The sequence below is a fragment of the Stylophora pistillata genome, chromosome 12 (assembly GCF_964205215.1).
Source record: "Stylophora pistillata chromosome 12, jaStyPist1.2, whole genome shotgun sequence".
In the NCBI taxonomy this organism is placed as follows: Eukaryota; Metazoa; Cnidaria; class Anthozoa; order Scleractinia; family Pocilloporidae; genus Stylophora; species Stylophora pistillata.
In genome coordinates, this window is record NC_142530.1 from 24,115,673 (window position 1) to 24,139,823 (window position 24,151).

General features: G+C 38.8%; 2 protein-coding genes across 5 annotated transcripts; both read right to left on the reverse strand.

Annotated features, from left to right (window-relative positions):
* Positions 1-350: 350 nt before the first annotated feature.
* On the reverse strand, positions 351-14,553 carry LOC111326360 (uncharacterized). The gene is made up of 7 exons (XM_088740868.1): positions 14,231-14,553; positions 12,140-12,244; positions 9,506-9,738; positions 2,881-6,725; positions 2,589-2,657; positions 2,231-2,384; positions 351-1,864 (listed from the first exon to the last, which is right to left on the reverse strand). The coding sequence occupies exons 2-7, from the start codon at positions 12,242-12,244 to the stop codon at positions 1,690-1,692; spliced, it is 4,581 nt and encodes a 1,526-aa protein (XP_088596994.1). The 5' UTR covers positions 14,231-14,553; the 3' UTR covers positions 351-1,689.
* A 1,326-nt stretch (positions 14,554-15,879) lies between these two features.
* On the reverse strand, positions 15,880-24,133 carry LOC111326368 (dephospho-CoA kinase domain-containing protein). 4 transcript variants are annotated; one of them, XM_088741267.1, is made up of 5 exons: positions 23,934-24,074; positions 21,341-21,531; positions 20,288-20,491; positions 18,250-18,337; positions 15,880-16,249 (listed from the first exon to the last, which is right to left on the reverse strand). In XM_088741267.1, the coding sequence occupies exons 2-5, from the start codon at positions 21,444-21,446 to the stop codon at positions 15,964-15,966; spliced, it is 684 nt and encodes a 227-aa protein (XP_088597393.1). In that variant the 5' UTR covers positions 21,447-21,531; positions 23,934-24,074; the 3' UTR covers positions 15,880-15,963. The 4 variants fall into 4 exon arrangements, with proteins under 4 accessions (XP_088597393.1, XP_088597391.1, XP_088597392.1 ...); XM_088741265.1 differs by lacking the exon at positions 21,341-21,531 and having other exon boundaries at positions 23,895-24,122; XM_088741266.1 differs by lacking the exon at positions 21,341-21,531 and having other exon boundaries at positions 23,934-24,120.
* Positions 24,134-24,151: the final 18 nt, after the last annotated feature.

Sequence of the window (24,151 nt, forward strand, 5' to 3'; positions counted from 1 at the left end):
ATTACAAAGTTTGCGGCAAGGTGTAACACTAAATTAGCATAAATATGTTAGGAGCTACTTATACAAATACTTTTGCGCGAATTGAATCGCGCTTTGCACGTTCAGAGTGGGTTTTAGGTCTCTGATGAAAAGCATTTCGTTCACCAAACAATCGAACTTGTTACTACACTTTTTCAGAAAGCTAAAACGTTTCAGTAGGTCTTTCGGGACTTCCTGTGCCGTTCGTGGTAGTGTTTATATATTGAAGATGCCTTTCGTTTATGTCCATCCACGCGTGTGTGTAAGTGTCCGCGTGTATAGCCCACATAACCCGCATCACACAGGTCACATTGAAAACGATAAACGACGCGTTGTTGGTTGACGATCTGTGGCTTGATTTATTTTACTTTAAGATCTTGGCCAACTTTGCGGCTAACAAATACTGGCTGGACAGTTGTCTGCACCTTCATGCTAAGATTCTTGAGCTCTTTCTTAACATTTTGCTGATTACTGATCTTTGAAAGGTATGACCACACGAACAATGTTCTAAGTTAAAATAAAACATTTTCTTGACTAGAAGATTAAACTACTTGCATATAAAAATAAGGGAAAATAAGATGAAGAAGAACAAACAAGAAAAAAAAGGAAGAAAACGGACAAGAAAAATAAATTCGTACATAACAGTCCGAATGCGACAACTTCGGGTTTGAAGCGTGCGAGGACCAAGTCGCCCGTCTTTTCGATTGTGTCTTCTTATCTAGAGCCTGTTAATCAAAACAAAAATGATCTACAAACTGCTAAGCGGAGTGGACCAAAGTGTCTCCGTCACGATTCGATGGGAAAGGTACACCCCTTTTCGCTTTGGATTCCTCCAAGATGTAAGGGTTTCCAGCATGCTTCTGGGTTCTTCATATCCAATCATATTATTTCTTTAGCTAGCGACAACAATTGTTGTCATGTATTTTCTTTGAAACATGATGTGATCAATTAGCAATGTTCTACGTAGAAAATCTCAGAATAAAACAAATTTTAAAACCATTGTCCAGCACGAGAGCTCTTCGCAATTAATCTTACCTTGACTCGTCTTTCATGTAAGAGCTTACAAGGTTCATTAATTCAGTGGGTGTACAGTGGCCCCTAAAGTGACCCCAATAGTTACCTATAAAATATATGGTTCCCTATCAAATATAAAGTTACCTATCAAATAATTATACGGAAGGCAATTTGAACGGCTGGGTTTTCGAACACTGTTTAATTAAATTAGCTTTGAAAGCTGGAAATCGGTTTTATTTACCCTTTAACCTCCAAGATCTGATCAGTTCTTTCCTACAGCTGCCACATTTTTCTTTGTAAATAACTTGCAAGAGTTTGGCGTTGGATCAAGATGCCAACGTCTCCCTGGTAAGTTCGAGTATTCTCATTACCTGTTCGCTGGATATTGTGTGGATATTATACGGAGAAGTTACATTTTAATCACTTCTGGGGAATACAGAGTTAATATAAAGTCTGTCAATAAAACGGCTAAAAGCAAGACATGATTCTAATGAAGACGTAATAACGAGTAAATGATAGTCTACCAAGACCAAGTTACTAATTTCTTTTTAACCTTTAGTATAATCAAGAAATTAAAAACGAGAGAACATTCAATCAAAGAAAGCTAAGCATTTGTTGGACTAAGCGGAAAGATAGTGGGCTTCGAAGAAGTTCTTTTCACAGCAAAAGGTCCTCTGCCACAGGGTCTTCATCTTGGACACGCGAGGGAACAAAGCGGATCTTCTCATCTAAATTAACTCTTGGAGTCTTTTGTTTTCTAGGCGAACGGATCTTTTGCAGCATTGGGAGGCGGACATTACCAGTAACACACATCTCGGCAGCCAAGTCACACCTGATACACGAAAGGCAATAGAGAAAGGTAAATTTTGAAAGATGACTGAAACAAGAAAAGAAAGAAAGAAAAGGGGGAAAAAGATTCTTCGAAATGAGTCACTCACTAAAAGTAACGACCTTGAACCAAAAGGCAGGATTGGGTCCGTAAGCTTATAGGCAACTGACTAAATGGCTAAGCGACTAAAGCACTGAATAGCTGGCTGAATGATTTGAGGAAGAAGTGATAAACAAACAAACAAATTAACGAAAAAATGAATAAGACCGAAATGAGAACAATAGGTAATGATTAAGTATAAAAAAAAGAAACTAACACAATTATGATGAACGAAAAATAGGGTGGGTGAGAACTTTTAGACAGTATTACCTATATCCTGAGGGACAGCAATGTTCGTGATCTTCACAGCAAACTGCATGTGGTAAAGGACAACAGCCAAAACGTCCATCAGACAGCACACAGCAGGTCTCGTAATCTAAACACGAACATCCATCAGGGCACTTAATGTACTTCTGTTCAGTGTCTAGAAACAAAATGAGGAAAAATTGCATGGAGATCCTTCGCACGCAAATGATAGTTTAAAACAGGTTTATCCCAAAACCAGTTTATTCCTCTTTTTAAGAAAAAAAATCAGAAGATGAAAGTTATAAATTGGTCGCATACATTTATGTCTTAATCAATTCAATCAACTACCAAAGCAGTTCGCAAAGAATTTTGAAATACATACCCACAGATGATCTGGAAGACGGAACATTGGCAATCATCTTTATGTGTTCAGCGTTTTTAATACATTTACCTGGAGTTACACAAAGAGGGTTAATTTCTCAATATTGAGACTATTGAACGAGTATTAAATAAGTTTTAACTGTTTTTTTAGAAAAAATACAACATACCACCGCCGCCGCCGCCCCAAACAAAAAAAGAATGCTTTTGTTGGTGAGACTGACGTATCTGTGTCGAGAATCTAAACATTACCGTCTGTCTGAAAGGGTAAAGGAATCACACTCTGCACCACATACCTCCTTCGACGTCACATGTGTACCCGTTGGGGCAGCAGTGGATATGGTCACTGCAACAAACAGCATTCTTTATCGGGCAGCAACCGTAAGTTCCAGAGGGAACTCTACAGCAGGTACTCCCATTAGGACACTGATATTTTTTATCAGGGCATAAGACGCCATCTACTGCCTTTATGTAAGTAACTGCCTGTAACGCTGCATGCATCTGTAGTGAAGCTATACTGCTGCTTCCTTGCTTACAGGTTCCAGCAGATACATCACAAGTATATCCATTGGGACAGCAGTGCTTTCCATCGCTGCAGCAAACAGCATTTGGAAGAGGACAGCAACCATATTGACCTGACGAAAGTCTACAGCAAGTGTTTCCATCCGGACACTCAGACTGGCCACCAGGACAAACAACGTTACTAGCATCCTTTTCCCTTTTCAATGCTGGTAGTCTCTGTACCATAGGCATACTGCTGCTTCCTTGCGTACAGGTTCCAGCAGACACGTCACAAGTATATCCATTAGGACAGCAGTGCTCTCCATCGCTGCAGCAAACAGCATTTGGATAAGGACAACAACCGTATTGACCTGAAGAAAGTTTACAGCAAGTGTTTCCATCTGGACACTCAGACTGGCCATCAGGACAAACAACGTTACTACCATTCTTTTCTCTCATTAATGCTGACAGTTTCTGCACCATAGGTATACTGCTGCTTCCCTGCGTACAGGTTCCCGCAGATACATCACAAGTATATCCATGAGGACAGCAGTGCACTCCATCGCTGCAGCAAACAGCATTTGGAAGAGGACAACAACCATATTGACCTGTAGAAAGTTTACAGCAAGTGGTACCATCTGGACACTCAGACTCGCCATCAGGACAAACAACGTAACTTGCAGCACTTTCTCTTTTCATTGCTGGCATTTTCTGAAACATTTCTATACTGCTGCTTCCTTGCGTACAGGTTCCAGCAGATACGTCACATGTATATCCAGAAGGACAGCAGTGCTCTCTATCGCTGCAGCAAACAGCATTTGGATATGGACAACAACCGTATTGACCTGAAGAAAGTTTACAGCAAGTGTTTCCATCTGGACACTCGGACTGGCCACCAGGACAAACAACGTTACTAGCATTCCTTTCTCTTATTAATGCTGGCAGTTTCTGCATCATAGGCATACTGCTGCTTTCCTGCGTACAGGTTCCCGCAGATACATCACAAGTATATCCATTAGGACAGCAGTGCTCTCCATCGCTGCAGCAAACAGCATTTGGATAAGGACAACAACCGTATTGACCTGAAGAAAGTTTACAGCAAGTGTTTCCATCTGGACACTCAGACTGGCCATCAGGACAAACAACGTTACTACCATTCTTTTCTCTCATTAATGCTGGCAGTTTCTGCACCATAGGTATACTGCTGCTTCCCTGCGTACAGGTTCCCGCAGATACATCACAAGTATATCCATTGGGACAGCAGTGCTCTCCATCGCTGCAGCATACAGCATTTGGAAGAGGACAACAACCATATTGACCTGTAGAAAGTTTACAGCAAGTGTTTCCATCTGGACACTCAGACTGGCCATCAGGACAAACAATGTTACTGGCTTTCTTTTCTCTCATTAATGCTGGCAGTTTCTGCACCATAGGTATACTGCTACTTCCCTGAGTACAGGTTCCCGCAGATACATCACAAGTATATCCATTAGGACAGCAGTGCTCTCCATCGCTGCAGCATACAGCATTTGGAAGAGGACAACAACCATATTGACCTGAAGAAAGTTTACAGCAAGTGTTTCCATCTGGACACTCAGACTGGCCATCAGGACAAACAACGTTACTGGCTTTCTTTTCTCTTATTAATGCTAGCAGTTTCTGCATCATAGGCATACTGCTGCTTTCCTGCGTACAGGTTCCTGCAGATACATCACAAGTGTATCCATTAGGACAGCAGTGCTCTCCATCGCTGCAGCATACAGCATTTGGATAAGGACAACAACCGTATTGACCTGAAGAAAGTTTACAGCAAGTGTTTCCATCTGGACACTCAGACTGGCCATCAGGACAAACAACGTTACTGGCACTCTTTTCTCTCATTAATGCTGGCAGTTTCTGCACCATAGGTATACTGCTGCTTCCCTGCGTACAGGATCCTGCAGATACATCACAAGTATATCCATTAGGACAGCAGTGCTCTCGATCACTGCAGCATACAGCATTTGGAAGAGGACAACAACCATATTGACCTGTAGAAAGCTTACAGCAGGTGGTTCCATCTGGGCACTGGGAGTCACCATCAGGGCAAACAACACTATTTGCGTCACTCTTTCTTTGAACAGCCGGCAACTTCTGCAAGAAAGTTATACTAGTGGTTCCTTTGGAGCAGGTTCCAGCGGAAACGTCACACGTATATCCATTAGGACAACAGTGCTCTCCATCGCTGCAGCAAACCGCCTTTGGAAGAGGACAACAACCGTACTGACCAGAAGAAAGTTTACAGCAAGTGGTATCATCTGGACACTCGGACTCACCATCAGGACAAACAATGTTACTTTCAGCACTTTCTCTTTTCATTGCTGGCTTTTTCTGGAACATAGCTATACTGCTGCTTCCTTGTGTACAGGTTCCAGCTGACACATCACAAGTATATCCATCGGGACAGCAGTGCTTTCCATCGCTGCAGCAAACGGCCTTTGGAAGAGGACAACAACCATATTGACCTGAAAAAAGTTTACAGCAAGTGTTTCCATCTGGGCACTGGGACTCACCATCAGGACAAACAACACTATTTGCATCACTCTTTCTTTGAACAGCTGGCAACTTCTGCAACAAAATTAAAGTAGTGGTTCCTTTGGAGCAGGTTCCAGCAGAAATGTCACATGTATATCCATTAGGACAGCAGTGCTCTCCATCGCTGCAGCAAACAGCCTTTGGAAGAGGACAACAACCGTACTGACCTGAAGAAAGTTTACAGCAAGTGGTATCATCTGGACACTCGGACTCGCCATCAGGACAAACAATGTTACTTGCAGCACTTTCTCTTTTCTTTGCTGGCTTTTTCTGAAACATAGCTATACTGCTGCTTCCTTGCGTACAGGTTCCTGCTGAAAGGTGACAAGTATATCCATTGGGACAACAGTGCTTTCCATCGCTGCAGCAAACGGCCTTTGGAAGAGGACAACAACCATATTGACCTGAAGAAAGTTTACAGCAAGTGTTTCCATCTGGGCACTGGGACTCACCATCAGGACAGATAGTATTGCTCTTTCCTGCTTTTCCTATCCATACTTGTGTTTTTTTAAGAAGAAATGCTTTATCTGTGTTTCTGTCACAAGTTCCCGTTGCGAGATCACAGGTGGTTCCACTTGGACAACAATGAACTCCGTCACTGCAGCAGACAGCCTCAGGAAGTGGACAGCAGCCCCATCCCCCTGTGGAAAGTTTACAACAAGTGTTTCCATCTGGACATTCAGACTTACCACCAGGGCAGATGACAATTTCTACTTTAGAATCATTTCTCAATGCTGGTGTTTTTTTTATCGGAGGTGTTTTATCATGGTCTCTTCTTTTTGATGCTGATATCTTTTCCATTTTGACCGTTGAATGCTTTAAGAGCAACGTCTTCTTGTGAGAATATCTTCCCTTGATTAGGTCCAATAATCTCTCCAAGGGTTTCTTCAGAGCTTTGGGTGATGTACTCGTTAGTGAAGCTACAGTATCAGAGCCAGATGAACAAGTTTTACCATCTTTAGAGCAAGTGTAACCTTGGGGACAGCAGTGGATTTTATCAGGACAACACACTGCCCGTTGCATTGCGCAGCAGTGATACTCACTTCCATCTTGGCAACAGGTGTATCTAGAAGATAAAAGTAATGAAATGATAACTTAATTTGATTACTACTGCAGCTGCTGGAGCATATGACTTGTACCTAACCTATGCTCGATTACTTTCTGAATTCTTGTGCAAGCTTATGAAAGGCAAACCAATTAATACTTCCTAAAACTGTTTAAAAAATAATTCATTTCCGTTTCTAGGGGAGTCTCACAATACTATGATTGTCGTATTTCATCCAGGTCTAAACACCATAAGAGTAACCTACTGGCATTGTATTAGCATCTGTGCCAGGGGGGAGGGGGGATTTTAAACCTTGCCTGAGTGGGGAGAGGAAATTGACCAAGAACTGTCCAGTCTTTCCAGCATTCTAGATGTGTTTTCTATGGGTAATAACATGATTGCAAGTGCAATTTGGTGTTAATAGGCATGTTTGAAGTTTGTAAAGGCAACACAACTGCTAGAGTTCATAGGGCGAGTGCTGTTTGCAGTCTTTGAAAAATTTACTACCTCTTATCCGCAGCAAATTGCACAATAAATCATGTTACTTGTTATCACATGAAAAAGGCATCACACAAAGTCAAGCCAGATGAAATTTTGACAGCACTGTGCTCTATTTTAAATTTTACCCGCATGTTCAAACTTTGCACTTAAGTTAGAAATTTGCACTTGTTTTCGGTCCATTAGCATGCATAAGTTTTTCATGTATATTATCAACCTTTTAATATGGAGCTGTTTGAGGGGAAAAGGTTCACTTTCATGAGCAGACTGCTGAGAAAGGTCTACAATGAAGTCACAATTGCTAATCTTGCCCTTTACACAACAATTAACAATCAATTCGAGCACTTGCATGGAGGATTTGAACAAAAGTTTTGCCCAGGGGGTGAAAGGGAGAGGGGAGGGGATTTGCACAAACCAAATCTTCACAACGTGCAAGCCGTAGTCATTGTGAATTTTTTAAATGCCCTGATGAGTCAGCAATTACAAAACAGGCTTGTAAGGACGAAAGTATAGTCATTGTATTTTTCTAACTTAACATTATATTGCGCTCTACTTTTATATATCAAGCACTATAATAAGGAAAAATCGAAACACAGACTTCCTATAAATATAAATATATATGTAAATATATACATAAATATATATGTATATATATTTTTTTCCCTGGCCTGTTTCGTGATTGCTCACTCATCGGGGTTGTAGGGATAAAAACATAGTCGTCATATTTTTCTACTCAACATATATTGCGCTCTACCTTTATGTATCAAGCACTGTTATACAGAAAAATCGAAACACGGACTTCCCATCTACAAATGTGTATAATTATGTACGTTGAGCTAGAAAAATACAAAGACTACACTTTCATCCTTATAAGCCTGTTTCATGATTGCTCACTCATCGGGATTTTACGTGTGCAATGACAAAACAGGCTTGTAGGGATGAAAGCATAGTCTTTGTATTTTTCTAACTCAACATTTTTTTCACTCTACTTTTATGTATTGTCAGCACTGTAACATGGAAAAATTGAAATGCAGACTTCCTGTATATAATACACCGATAAATATATATATATTTAGTATAATTACTCAGATGATTATAGAAATTCTCGCACTCTTATTGGCCGAGAATGACATCATATTCCGCTATTCCTCCAGCGAGGTGATTATAGTTTCAAAATGGCCACCTCGCACTTTGTCGATGTGTCTGAAGAGGAAATTAATTTAATGAAAGAAAATGCCATTCAAAGGAATACCAAACATGCCCCAAAGTTGGGAATGACACTCTTGAAAGGTAAGGTGTGAAAATAAATTATTGTGCTAAATGTAACAAAGAAACCATTTAAATTCCCATCAAAATTTTGCTTATGTCAAAATGCATGAATAAATCAAAACAACTACATTAAATTTTCGCAACACTTTATTTACTTAACAGAATGGTTTCAACAACAAACCGAATTTACCACTGACTTTGAGGTAATGGAGGTCAATGAGATGAATAAATGTTTGTCAAAATTTTAGTTTCGGGGAATACTCATCAATATTCACTTTGCCTTTGGCGAATAATTGTTAAATATAAATTATATAATTGTCACAAAATCAACCAATTGCATGTTAAGGCCATTGAGAAGGGCAAAGGCCACAATGCATTGGCTCTTGAATAAAGTTGATGAAAATGGAAGCCCATTCTCCATTGTGCAAGTTGTCTGTCTGTCTGTCTGTCTATCTGTCTATCTATCTTTACATATCTATATCATGGGCTGCACTGACATACCTATTACCATTAACAACAATAATGATGCAAGTGAGACAGAGTATTAAGATCATAAAAATAATGATACTTCTAAAAATAATAAAAATAACAATAATAATGGCAATAACCATGTTATCAGGTGGTAACCAAGCAGGCTACACAATCTACAGCCTCTAAAGAGTTAGAAATATAGGCATCCAGAGCCTGTATATTGCATATGATAATACTAATAGTTGACAATTGTTCATCAAAGTGGAGGTGAATAATTTTTTTTAGTATATACAACACAGAAACCCCCCCCCTTCCCCAAAAAAATAAACAAATAAATAAATAAAATTAGCTTATGGTCAGAAATGAAACCCTTGCAAACAATTTTGTCTTATTGGCTGCTCCAAGGTGAATAGTACTTACCATAGAATTCTGAACTAGCCAATCAGTGCACACAAAAAACACTATTCTCTTGTGTGGTATGTACTTATTGTAACAAGAACACTAATACACTGATACCATGCTTTAACCCTTTCCCACCCTAAGCACAGTATATCAATCTATACCTGTCTGGGCAAGCATACTGGTTGTCGCACTTTACAATTTTGGCCCCCACAGAAGGAAACAGAGCAGCAATGTTGTCTTTCCTGGTTTCTTGACACACACCACTTTCACAAGAGTAACCAACAGGGCAGCAGTGAACCTCATCATTGCCTGGAACAGAACAACAGGAGTGGCCAGAAGGACACTGTCTGACACCACCAGGACATACAACTGCATCTAACACATCAATTTCATTCTGTTGATGAAAAATTTAATGGAATGATTTCTAAAGTTCATTGCTAACATACAAACCACTCATAATAATTAAAAATTTGTACAGTATAAACATGCCTGCAAGAAAACAGTTATTAACAAACTTAAAGATAACTCCAAAATGCTATAATTGTGCCAAAACAGAAAGATCACTGTACTCACACTTTTAAATAAATTAAAGTACATAGGAGCTGGCAACACAGTTATCAGTTTTCCATTTTCTGGTCAGATCCCATGACTGAGATATAATTGATAATTTACAGTACTAGCAACTGGCACATGGATCAATATATTATCTTCATTGAAATACATGCATGAAGCAAGTGCTTCTCAAAAAACATTTGCAGTTCCATTGGGAAAATGAGGCACTGTCATGCAATGGGCCATTTTACAGTTGTGTACTTAGTTGCCAAGCCTTTGATTTGAATTGAGGCTGAAGGTGACACTGTTGTGATAGAGACCAGTATCTAGTTAGCATGATAACAAATGAAAGTAATTTACATTTGAAAAACAGCAATGTTTCTATCATCACAAGGTCATCCTTACGTAGCCTCACTCCTGTTAAAAGGCCTGGTGACCAAGCACTCAACTGTGAAATGGACTATTGCACTGATTACACAAATTTAATTACCAGTGGCCACACAAGTAGACTCTAAAACAAAAAGGCTTTTCTAAATTATTCCTGCACCAGTCATTTTTTGACAGTGGCAGTGCCATCACAACTACATTTAGACAAAGAAATTGGCAACTAAATTGACAGTGAATGGTAAATTAAGTGCCATTATCATCCCGAGTTTGGTGGTCATGTAGTCATTTTTAATGCTTATATACAAGGCAGGGGTCTAGCAGTGCCCAGCGGCCTCTGGCGCCTTACTTTTGCTCTTGGGCGACTCAGGAATTTTAGTTTTTTTATAAATACAAAGCATATGCTGGGCACCCTGGATTTCACAGTTTCAGAACACTGGGGTCCATTCAGTTTTCCATAAAGCACAGCCTTTATATAACTTACTCATTTATTAGTGTCTAAAGACAAAGTGAGATTTTTATCAAATGTTACTACACAAAACTTTTTTGTCAAATGTTACAGTGCAGCTCAAAAATGTGGGACCAAAATGACCACATTACACCTGCAAAGCTTTGAAACTCTTTACAGTGGTCAATTTACATGCATTTATAAACTAAGATGATAAAACCAGAATAACATGTGCACAATACTCTTGACAAATGAGCATACACATCTATTCTTAGATACCTTAAAAAGTTTGTAATATTAGTATGTATAAGCTAGCTGATTGTTTTCTCCATTGTGGGATGATTACTGTGAATTTCAAAGGGCATTGTATTTGTAGTAAAACTGATGGCATATATGCTGCACCAAATTTCTGTTGAATGTCTTGAGTTTCTTTCAGCTGCATGTGTTTGTTCACTGGTGTGGTCCTGTTAACTTAATGTACAAATGCTTTGTGTCCATCTGCTTAACTGTACAACCCATGTTTTTTAGCCACTACTGTTAAAATGATGATTTTAGGTTACCAAAATGGAAACTTGAAAAAAGTTCGGCTTGGAGAACCAGATGAAAAAGGACAACAGAGACAATAACAACAACTGCACAAGTAGTCATGACAACCATGAATACATGTTAGACAACCTACAGTCTCAAAAACAGTAATCATAAATTAAACAAGAAGAGAAGTGCCAATCAACCCTTACCAGCAAATGTTATTACCATACAAGCCATTTTAACATTCATTAAAAGGGTACAGTGCTAGCATAATAAACCCTTTAATTCCCAAGATCTGATGATGAAATTCTCCCCTCTAGCTGCTACACATTTCCTTGTAAATTGGTTACAAGAATTTGGTGTTCAATCAAGGTAACAACTTCTACCAGATAACTTTGAGTATTCTCATTACCCGTTTGCTGGATCATGTATGGATATTATAGGGAGAAGTTACAGGTTAATCACTACTTGGAGTTAATGGTTAACTGCTCAAAGTTTTATTAAATCTAAATCTGCAGTTTGAGGGTGCATGAACAGTACTTTAGTGAACCGTGAAATGCTTTCGATGTCTTCCGATCAATTCCCTTTCCTATCTGACGGACATTTCTAATAACCTTTGCTCTGAGAATTTGGTATTAATTCAAGACTAACAATATGTTTAATATATGTCCTCTCAAAAGCTTTCTTCAGGATGATGTATTAATATTGTAAAGAGAAATTACTAATTGGGCACTCCTTGCAGTTAAAAGAGTTGAGAAAGTTGATTAAATTCATACATTGAATAAGTCAGGATCCTTTTTGTAATAATTCAGAGCATTTACACAATTATGTATTCCTTAGCAGTGTCATTAAATCTAAAAAAAGATATCATGATAAAACTTACCGATGTAAAGGCTGAAAGAACTGTGTTTTCTTTTAGCTCATCAGCATTACAAAAGGTCACCTGGCTACAAAGCAGTGTGAACACTGCAGTGATGTACCACTTCATCTGTGTATTCAAGAAAAGAGTGTTAGATTAGGAACATTTTGTGGTTTACCTTTAATCATAATGATTATCTTACTTACAGTAGGCCTTTTTCTGCCTTGCCGACATGACCCTTCACATGACAGGAAGTCTTTAAGTTATGGTGCCGGTAATTGGAGTAGGAAGTTTAGGGAAGGCGATCAACTGGTTGATCAGAGTAAACACGAAGGAGAAGAGCTGAAGACAAACAGCAAGCAGCTGGGTACTTGAGATGAGTAACACAGCTCTATTAAAACTCAAAAGGAGTGCAAATACGGTAAGGAGAGGAACAGAAAGAAAGTGGGGTTAAAGAAGAGGAGAAGCACCTTGTTTTGGGGCCTTGAAAATAAATAGCTTTGCCTATGCCACAAAGGTCAAGGAAAAAAGTAACTCCCTACCCTAAAGAGCAGAGACTAGCATAGGGTAAATCACCCCACAAAATATGAAAATGTTTGACTTCAAAAGTTGATAAAAACATATGGCGTCCAAAAACATAATTGTTTGCTAAGCTGTAATGAAAATATTGCTATGATCCTTGAGTATCCAAAAACTTAAAGATAACTGCAAAATGCTTTTGCACCACAACAGAAAGATGGTGAGATACTAACAATAGTTAATATATATCTTATTAACCAAGCGCGAGGGCCGTACTGGGAGAATATTGGCCTGAGGTCGTTTTTGTACAGACTGAGCAAGCTTGGTTAATAACAGATTTATTACACGACTGAAGTTCACAGGGACACAAGTGCGGTATCATTCGGGACAGTGCCCGGTCCAGTACTGAGAGAATATTGACCGGCAATAGAGCATTTTGATTGGTTGATTTTAGTTATTGGCCCTCTGTTCCCAAGTCATGTAATAATAAATGTTATTAATTAATTATTGTTACAATTTCATGATGGCAAACAGCACTCTGGGAATCAATGTTCATAAAAAAAAAAAAATTAAATAAAAAAAGGGGTTTTTGGGGCCACGAATCGCATGTTTCAGTTCAAGTTGAAAAATTTATGATGAGCGATGGCTTGAAAAAATTTCTTCTTTCCCCATTGACCCTTGACTGTGGAATGAAGATGCAGGAAAATAGTATCATCTAAAATTAACAGAATGTAGTTCCACACTCGTTTGTGATCAGAAGATATAAATTTAGCATACATGTAGCTGTAAGTTCAGCAGTGTCCAAACTTTTCCCAAGACCTTCTAAAAAAGTTTTTTCTTAAGGAATTATACATAGTAATGATGCGAAATCGTCTACCATGTGCATTTCCGCTTAGGATCATGTCTCAAACTCATAGCGGGCATTTCGATCGACACGCGAGACGGTCTCAGTCATAACTTAAAAGTAATTCACCGCATAATTCTCTATTTTTAAAGCATGTTTAAAAATGCTCTTCATGTTTAAGGACTTGAATCTATAACGAGAAACGTTCTTGACAATTTCAGTCCCAGCCAAGAGGAAGTAAAGCATGGTTTCTTCAGATTCTCGACCTCGTTCATAAGCTCATCTACTCGACAAATTATATGCAGCTTCTTTTCTTTAATTTTTTCTTAGTAGAAAAGCCTCCATTTTTGCCAAATACCTATGAAAAGACTTTGAAATTAAAGAAAGTGAAAGATTTCCGCTTCTTTACAGAAGACTTAGTCGTGAACTCCTTGAGGAAGTTTCGTGCACGAACTGCAGTTAATTAAACCGTAGAATTTCGACGAAATTGCGAATAATTGTCAAAATATATCCCCCTACAACGTGCAGAATTCGATAACTGAGTATTACTTCAGTTATAACTATAGACCCAAGTTTGGATCGGAAAGAATCTAACCATTTATATTAGACATGTACAGAAGGCGTATTTCCGAGGATCAGGTGAAATCTTAAGTTAACTTATAACGATCTATGGTTAACTTAAACTCTGTTAGCCAAATAAACTACCAGATGTGAGGGTATTTGGAAAATGCAGTTAAGTTGAAGCCACCTACCTTTCTGAGGCTTCAACTAGCAAGTACAGAAGATCCCGTTGCACGCTTACTTGCTGCAAATGACAGATGGCATTCTAAGAAAGGTTATACTACTTCAGATGAGAGGCATGTGAGAAACTCGTGACTGTAGGTATTTATACTCTAGAGCCAGTTTCCCTTGGATCAGACAAAATTTGCTAAAAATAGTACTCGTCTTGGAGAAACGCACGTGAGCGAAAAATTTACCCAAATTTGGGCTTTCAACCTCCTTCGACGCAATTCTAAGCTCCTAGTTGGTCATGGTGTTTAAAAAATCGACACAATGAATGGTCTTTGAGAGAAGCGAGTTGACTGCGCCGAAAACGAAACGAAAAAATTGGAAATGAGAGAATGAGCTGAGAAACTGAAACTGTGGGATATGAACGAGAACCGGAAGAGTCCGCTGGGAACAAAGAAGGGTACTGGGTACAAGCAGGATTGCATTACTCCGAGCGTTCAACTCCCATACTGAGCCTATGTTTTCCGAGCCAAATTTTAGCTCGACTTACTGCGAAATGGTATTCTCACGAAAGCCCTTCGACCAATCACGATTAGCGCTTACTTCAGTTATAACTTGACTCGCGACTACGTGAGCTCGAGCAGCTATTGAATAGCTGCTCGAGCTCACGTAGTCGCGAGTCAAGTTATAACTGAAGTAAGCGCTAATCGTGATTGGTCGAAGGGCTTTCGTGAGAATACCATTTCGCAGTAAGTCGAGCTAAAATTTGGCTTGTCTGTGAAAACACCTTGATTGAAACAAGAGCAGTTGAACGGTCTAAGTAATGGCTCCCGGTACAGGATATGGAGATAAGCGAACGGACGATGGACAAAGTAAAACATGCAAACGAAAAAACTCGAACAGCTTCTAGCTGTAATTTGAATAGCTCTAAACTTGTGTATTTTTTATTGCAAGTAATCCCGATCCCGATCATAATTTTTTTTTAGTCCATTACCTCAACCTGAAAAGGCTTTTTCGGTGGGTGATACTTTCCCCGAGCAGGATTGATCTGTTGAAGTCTTTACTCACAGTAAGACATTAGTTTATCTCCCCTTTTCACCAAAACGATGACACCGTTCATTCTGGAAGTTTTCAAAGTTTTTCACGAACAACGCACGCTTGACACGGTAAAAACTTCCTCGGGTCCTACACAGCAAATTTTTGAGTGATTGGCGAACGAATGGGGGCATGCCTAGCACGACATTTTTTTGTTTCAAAAAAGGGGAGAGGCTAAAGCCTTCCCCCCCCCCCTCGGGGAATCGTACCTAAATATCCCACCTTCATCTTTGTCTTCTTCCTCGCAGTTTTCTTGCTTCTCCTCGAAGTCAGAGCGTTCGAGGCTGACCAGTTCATCCGGATGAATTTCTCACTGATAGAGGTGTACATTGGTTGGTCACCAAGAAATCAAAGGTCACTTTTACAGGACAGGGCAAGGCTCAGAACGTCCAGATATCACCGAGGGTTCGTAATGAACTGCCTAGGGCACGTGCGTGTGCTATGCCTGGCACGTGCGCACATAAGATTGTCATTTACAAACCTTTTTTAGCAGCTATTTTTTAGCCTCCCATGAAGGCGTTTTAGGCGATCTCGTTCCACTTTCGCGTTTGTGAGCAGTAGTGGAACGACGTGTAGATGAAATTCAAAAACAGAGAAACTTTTAATCTAATAAAATTGTCTAGTTGAAGAGGAGCACCTTGGTCTAAAAAAACAATTTTTATCAGCTAACCAGTAACTTAGCCAAAAACACAACCAAAGACAAGTTCAAACCAAGTAGTGAAAATGCAAATACACGGAGAGGTAAATATGCATATGATCTGTTCAATTTTTCATGGAGTCTTTTCACTTGTGTCTCAGTATTCTCCTCATTGGATGAATTGTCAATAATATACGACGCTCTGCGACATTTTTCATCCAGCGTCATCTGAGTATTTATTCTCTGTTCAGCATCACTTCTTGTGAAGTTATTTCTTTTCATCAAACGCTTCAATTGAGCATCCTTGTCACTAGAGGGAAGAAAAATGGGTGGTAATGACTAAGAAAAATTCTAAAATTTCAATGCAGAGACATGAATATCTTTGACCTTGGAGAGGGAAATTACAAGGCAAAACAATAAACTCAATCAAAACAGCTTATAAGGAAGCAAACCTGAGTTTGCTGTCCCCTTTCCCTGTCCCCTTTCCCTGTCCCCTTTCCCTGTCCCCTTTCCCTGTCCCCTGTCCCCCTTTCCCCTGTCCTCTTTCCCTGTCCCCTTTCCCTGTCCCCTGTTCCCTTTCCTCTTTCCCTGTCCCCTTTCCCTGTCCTCTTTCCCTGTCCCCTGTCCACTTTCCCTGTCCCCTGTTCCCTTTCCTCTTTCCCTGTCCCCTTTCCCTGTCCCTGTCCCCTGTTCCCTTTCCTCTTTCCCTGTCCCCTTTCCCTGTCCCCTTTCCCTGTACCCTTTCCCTGTCCTCTTTCCCTGTCCCCTGTCCCCCTTTCCCCTGTCCTCTTTCCCTGTCCCCTTTCCCTGTCCCCTGTTCCCTTCCCTCTTTCCCTGTCCTCTTTCCCTGTCCCCTGTCCACTTTCCCTGTCCTCTTTCCCTGTCCCCTTTCCCTGTCCCTGTCCCCTGTTCCCTTTCCTCTTTCCCTGTCCCCTTTCCCTGTCCCCTTTCCCTGTCCTCTTTCCCTGTCCCCTGTCCACTTTCCCTGTCCCCTGTTCCCCTTCCCTGTCCCCTGTCCTCTTTCCCTGTCGTCCCCTTTCCAAGAACTAACTGCATGAAAAATAGTTTTAGTTACAGTGGCGGAACCCTTTGGAACAGCTTGCCCTGTAACACTTAGAGAGTCTGGTTCTGCTATTTCTGACAGTCAAATTCTGACACTCAAATACTTGCCAGTTTAATCATACTCGTTTTTTTATAATAAACATTATTATCATTTTAGTATTATCATTTTTATGCACATGCTGTTTTTACTTGTATGTAGTTTAATGCATTTTGTACAGTTTTCCCCCTTTTTTCTCCTATAATTCTTGTTAATATTATAAACCTGTAATTCAGCATTTACTGCAAGAGGTTTGAATAAACGATATTATTATTATTATTATTATTATAATTATTTCCCATCCTAAACCCTTTACACACTAACATCAGTATGCAAATTCTCCACACTGTTCTCTATACATTTCCTAAGGTGCTCACAAGGAGAATTTATCTTCCAATCAAGAGTTTCTTTCATTAGTTGTTTATGGTGATTTTCTCTTTATCCACATGAACCTAAAGTGTGATTCAGAGATTAAACAGGTAATTATAAGAGATGAACCATTAAGTAAATCACAAATGGTGAATAGCCAAACAAAGATCCAGCGCTCATGACCCAAGACAATGCTCCCTGTAGTTGCCATAAGCTACAATTCAATTTGCGCCAGTAGTTTTTTTTTATTTTTTATTTTTTTCTGATGCACTTAAGCAGGCCAGAAACTCAATTTCTTGAATCTGATTGGCTGATTTTGTGCACTAGTAAATAAACCACTCCTGACCAGCTATTTATAATATGGACCACATTCCTATGCCAAATTATGTGAGAACCATACTCAAGACCTCAGACACATTTTCTTCCTATACAGACTTCTCACATAGTAAAAAGAGCTGAGCTGCCTGTAACATCAGAAAAAAAAAAAAAAACTAATAATTACCGTATTTACTTGAATAAGCGCCACAGCGCCTATATAATTTTTAGCACCACAAGTGCAGCGCTTATTCGAGGGCAGCACTTATTTGAAAACTGTACCTGACAAATTTACTTTTTCTATACTTTTATTCAACGGTACACTTTCTATCTGTCAATTTTCCTATGGACTGGTGCTAAACTGATAGTAAATCTAGAATTACGAGAGAAATTCATGCATTGGTGTGGCGCTTATTCGAGGGCGGCACTTATTAACTTTTTTGTCCCAGATGCGGCGCTTATTTGAGGGCGGCACTTATTTGAATAAATACAGTATGCAATTATGTGGTGTACATATCATTTCTTACCAGTAAACTACAACAATTTCTTTCATTAGATACAAGGGCATCCCAGTCTCAAACATAAGTGGCAAGTCAAGTACTACAAACTTTTCTCCTACAAAAGAATTGAAGAAAAACTTTAAGTAACACAATATCAAGTTATCAATTCTGTGAGAAGTCGTAACTTCCTTTATTAAAACATAGTGAAATAGTGGATTTAAGAGGTGCGGCAATGATTGGGCTTGATCTTGTTGGTTTTCTCAGGAGAGGAGTGCAGCTCATTTACCTAACCTACAGAACAGTACAGTATGTCATACTGTGACATTAGAAATTACTTAATAATTTAATAATAATAATTTATTGATTTATAGTGCACTTTTTAACATGCCAGGTGATCAAAAGTCCATTACAACAATAATTAACCTAAAACTGTACAAGTTTTAAAAAATCTACAATATAAACACTACATCATTTATTTATATATATGCATTATACATACTTACAAAAGATCAACTTGTTTGTTCGACATGAAGAGAGTGAGATCAATACCCACAGCATCTCACATTTGACATGAGATATATATCACATGCTACCTGTAGCATAATAGCAGTTATCTTTGATATGCACCCCAATTTATTGGGACTAATAATTATAATCCATGCTAAACATTCCTGTGATTCTCAGTTGAGAGAAACGAGAAGCGTATTGCGAGAAACGAAATGCATATTGAGAAAAAGAGATGCATCTCAAGAGAAACTAGATGCTTCTCAAGAGAAACAAGATGCTTCTCAAGAAAAACAAGATGCTTCTCAAGAGAAACAAGATGCCTCTCAAGAGAAACAAGATGCTTCTCAAGAGAAACAAGATGCTTCCCAAGAGAAACAAGATGTTTCACATAAGAAACGAGATGAGGTGGTAACTTACATTTAAGCCATACTGGATGAGTTAAATTGAGCCTACATTATAGGCAGTGTTGAACTAGGCAATGAGTGAACAAAAAAGATTGCTCAAGGGGAATTCTCTAATGTCAAGTCAAACAATACAGGAGGCAGGGTCGGTAAAAAATCTTGACATCCGAATATTCTTCAACTAGAATGAGAGAAGCCTTAAAAGAATTCTGACCAGTGATTAACAAGACTTATGAAGCTCTAACTTTTAAAAGATCTGTTCATCTAACAGTACTCAACAATGACGGGTCCATATGATGCCCGATCCTTGAAGTAGAGTGTGCTATTTTTGCAATAGCGAAAATCAGACCTGAAAAAAAATCAGGCCTGTACAGGATTCAAACCACTGACCTCTACGATACTAGAGCAGCATTCTACCAATTGAGCTCTCTACTGGGAGGATCGTGCATCATACTTATCTAATACCGCAGTTCAAAATATATGAAGTTCATATATTCATTGTAAATGAAGGGTCCATTCACAGGCCAAGTGTCACACTTTGCCTTACATGTACAAGCAGTCTGTCTCAGTTTGTGTAGGGTGGTGAAGCAATCAGGAGTGTTGCAGCTGCACCCCTTCCTTGTTTGGGAAATATCAAAGGTTATGAGTCAGAAGCACCTGCCAAGATTCAAATCCAAAACCCTCGATGTCAGTCCTACAAATTAACTGTAACAGCCAAAAATATCATTCACTCAACTAACAAAGTTTTCTGATAATCACAAAATGCTTGCAGTTTGTTGAGAGATCTATTTAGGAAAACATAGTACTGTAAAAACTTGTACAGTAATGGCTTTTTTGGAAGTGACTTCAAGGCTCCATATTCATGATCATTCTATACTTAAATCAATTGATGACTGATTCAGTCATCAACTGATTTAAGTATAGAATGATCTATTCCAATACTAGTTTTCCAACAGTGTACTGACTACAGGTACATGTACTTCAAGCAACAATTTAAAATTTTAAACTTATATATAATAAAGAAACCTTTAGTGATGGCGCAAGTCATTTTCAGTGTTGGTGCGCTAATAATAATAATTTCACTTTAAAAAAAAACAGATCTAAAAAGGTACCTACTTAACTGACAACCTTACCAGATGTAAAACAAATATACAGACCTGACAAAAAATTCCTTAGCAAGGACCACAAAATGGAACGATGTATAAAAGGATGTGTGCACTTGTTCAGAACACGTCTTTTGGCATCATCTTCAAATACAATTTTTCCAAGCTTCACCCTATCAATCTCCTCATTGTTCAGTAAAATATCTCTTCCAAAGTTCTTTACAATAGCCTTCCATGCTGGCTTGTGAGGCTCAACCACTAAAAGTTGGCAAAGAAAAGTGTGTTACCTTCTCAGAAAAGAAAGGAAAAACTCACCATTAAAACAAAGTATGAATATAAGGTCGCAAAAAAAGAAGACAAATCATCTACGTGAGTAGGGGTTAAGAAAAGAATTAACTCCCTGATATAAACCTCTTTTTAACCGAGTTTGAGGTCCATATGTACATTAAGTTACACTGAGAGGAAAAAAACAAAATTCCATTACTGGCAGAATTGAGTGAGAAGCAGGAGCCCATTACTTGGAATGTTACTCCCATACTGAGCCTATGTCATGGCATTTTAACAGAACAATTTCAATATATCAACAAAGTTAATTGAAAGGGTAAATTGGCCACCGTTATGATTATAAAAGCTGACGTTTCGAGTGTCAGCCCTTCGCTCCAATGAAGGGCTAACGCCTGAAATGTCAGCTTTTATAATTGTAACAGTGGCCAATTTACCATTTCAACTTTGTTGATATAAAAATTATTGAAATTATTTTGTTACCCCCACCCACGCAGCCCCAAATAGTTTCTTTAGAAACTATCAGCCTTTTTTCATTTTCACAGAACAGTTTAATTTTAGACTATCTTTTCCTAGGAGTCAAGTTATAAATTAACTATGTGCTAACAACGGTTGAAGGGCTTCCATGGGGAATCCCATTTCGTGGTAAAATCAAACTAAAAATAGACTTGTCTGTAAAAACACCGTGACATAAACAAAGGGCAAAGCCGAAAAATCTTGAACAAAAGCTCATCTTTCAAACCGGCAGTCTAAATCCCACAGGGATCAATGAACGCTTTTCATTCCACTAATTTATTCATGTTTTTCTCGTTGCCATGCACCCACCAATAACGTAGCTCCATTTTCTGCCTTTAAAAGCACACACAACCCACAATTCTTCTATTCGCTCCGACGAAGGGCTAACGCTAGAGACGTCAGCTTCTGTAATCATTACGGTGGCCAATTTACCATTTCAACTTTGTTGATATATCCAAATTATAAACAAAGGGCAGTTGAACACTTCAAGTAATGGGCTTCTGCCAAGAAAACAAGGTTAATGAGATGTTTATTATATCTCTGGGTTCAAGAGCTACAACAACTTAGATTTGAGAAGAACAACGTCTTGCCTAATTCTTCTTTATAGATGAGTTGAGGGAAAATTGATATTGACACTTATAAAATGTTTACCTGCACCCTCATGCCAAACTTGGAACATGTGCGAGCCACAATTTTAGACACATTTAAGAGAAAGTATGAACATTTATTTTCAATCGTTTTTTCCCAATACTATAAGAAGTTGGAATAGCTTACCGAAGGACATTGTCGACTCCAACACCCTTGAAGATTTTAAATCTGAGCTTTTAAATTATTTAGTTAATAACTGTTACAGGTTTTGCCCCTTTGTTTGTCAGTGGGCCCTGGGATCCACTTGGTCAGCTTAGTTTCCCAGGCCCGCTTGGTTAGGAGCTCGTGTGTTGCATCTTTAGTTTCAGCAGAGTTCACTTTACAACCTCATTATTTGTCAGTTTATCACTCATCGCAGCACCATCCATGTAAGTTTTTATCTTTCTGTTATTTTATTGTTTTCCCTTATTGTATTTTCTGCCTTTTGTTTCCATTTCATCATTTTCTGTACTTTATTTGCATGTAGTTTCACCACTCAACACTGAAGACAAATAAACACATTGATTTGCATAGTCTTCGTGTTTGGTCGAACACTACACTGAGAACGCGACAATAACAATATAATTAGATCTTCTATTTCTTCACTTTACTTTCATATAGACAGTGTTTATATGTTTGTAGACTGACATTCAAGCTATTTTTAACTGTAGATAGTTGGTGAGATATCTTTATGATTTTACCGACTGAACATAAACACAGACGTAAATAGAGTGGAATTATTTCAATTTGAGTAGATTTTTGAATTGAGCAGGACACACAATCATGCTGCATATACATTGTTATTTTTTAATTAGTCGATCAGATAATATATGTATATTTAACAATTATTCCACGAGCGCGCGTTGGATATGAGATGATAGATAGCCAACGAGGCGCGTAGCGCCGAGTTGGCTATAATCATCCCATATCCAACAAGCACGAGTGGAATAATTGTTTTATTAAAAACGTTAAATTAAATTATTAAATTTTATTAAATCTTTAGCTCCCTATTAATTTTAAGCTGACACGTACGCTTGCCATATTTGTAGATTATGGTATATTGGCTGATATACCATAATGGCTAAGCCAATAAAAAGTCTTGAATTGCATTATCCAATGATCTAGTTTTTAATAAATTTTGTTACCTCCTCGATAGGGGATGTGGGAAAAAAGCACACATTTTTGAGCAACTATTCAAAATTAATCTGCAATTCCACAGTACGGTTCCTACAAAGCTCAAAATATGAGGCTTGCAGTTAACCCTTTAACTCCCAGAAATGATTAACCTCTAACTTCTCCCTAATATTCTTACAGGATCCAGCAAAAAGGTCATGAGAATACCCAAACTCATCAGGTAGAAGTTATTGTTTTGATCTAATATACCAAATTCTTGTTACTAAGGTGCAAGGAAAGAATAAATAATAAGATCTTGGGAATAAAAGGATTAACAGAGAGTGTTCAGGAAAGATGACATTTTATTCATTCAAAATTTAATTCTCGCATACACGGCTTTAATTTCGAGTAAATAATTAGAGAAATATTATAACATGGAAATCATACACTCGTCTGTTAAATCATAAAATATGTTAGTTGTGTACAAATCAGCAGAATATAGATGTCGACACGGTCAGAAATGACACATGACATAACTAAAATTGTCTGCCATGTCAAAATGTCTGGCAGCTGTCCAAAAAAATTATTTGAAGCCCTGGCTCTTCGTAATTGGCTTTAAATCAAATCAAATCGTTTTTCCAACTTGCAATTGACTGAATAGTTTAGTTTAGTTTAAGTTTAATCCATTCGCCACGGGAGTGGCAGGAGAAAGGAACAGAACTTTCGTCTCAACTGACACCTAACCCCTTTGTACCCACCATCCCACCCCGGGGAGGACATCTATCACACAGTAATCTCGTGCGTGAGAAATTAACGTCTCCTACCCCCAGCCCTGCAGGAGACGGGACCTCCATTTATTCGTCCCTATCCGAGAAGACTAGAATATCTAACCATTTCTAGATGTTATAGAAAGGTAGCAAATTCTTCTCAATTATTTTAAGACCTTGAGTGTTGGTCCGGCCGGGGCTCGAACCCTCGACCTCCCGCACAACAGTCCAGCGCACTATCCATTGGGCTAACTGGGCGGCGGTATATAACTGTAGAATGGAAAATTATGAACAATACGGTGTATTTGTTAAATTAGACTTCCAAGGGCGGCAGTGAGCTTCATTTCTTGTCTTACCTAATCCTCTTTGTTTCTCATGATCACGACATATCTCACCTTCCCGAGCTATGAGATCCGAATCCACGACAGGACATCCTAGATCTTTGAGTATCCTTGAAACTGTGCTTTTACCAGTCGCTATCCCGCCTGTTAAACCGACAATAAACATGGCTTTCAACAAGCCACAGCTTGTGTAGCTATCTCGCCTTAATGGAGTTGATGAGTGCAGGGTCAATTCGGGCGAGCTGGGACTGGTCACCAGGGGTTTCTTTGTT

What these genes read in the sequence shown, in the direction of transcription:
- LOC111326360 (XM_088740868.1), bottom strand. Translation starts at nt 12,244, where the DNA reads ATGAAGTGGTACATCACTGCAGTGTTCACACTGCTTTGTAGCCAGGTG. An exon ending in CACATGTGACGTCGAAGGAG is followed by an intron (nt 2,658 to 2,880) that starts GTATGTGGTGCA and finishes GTGTAACTCCAG; the next exon opens with GTAAATGTATTAAAAACGCT. An exon ending in TGCTGTCCCTCAGGATATAG is followed by an intron (nt 1,865 to 2,230) that starts GTAATACTGTCT and finishes TTCGTGTATCAG; the next exon opens with GTGTGACTTGGCTGCCGAGA.
- LOC111326368 (XM_088741265.1), bottom strand. Translation starts at nt 24,045, where the DNA reads ATGTTTATTGTCGGTTTAACAGGCGGGATAGCGACTGGTAAAAGCACA. An exon ending in GCTAAGGAATTTTTTGTCAG is followed by an intron (nt 18,338 to 20,287) that starts GTCTGTATATTT and finishes ATTCTTTTGTAG; the next exon opens with GAGAAAAGTTTGTAGTACTT. An exon ending in GAAATTGTTGTAGTTTACTG is followed by an intron (nt 16,250 to 18,249) that starts GTAAGAAATGAT and finishes TCTTCCCTCTAG; the next exon opens with TGACAAGGATGCTCAATTGA.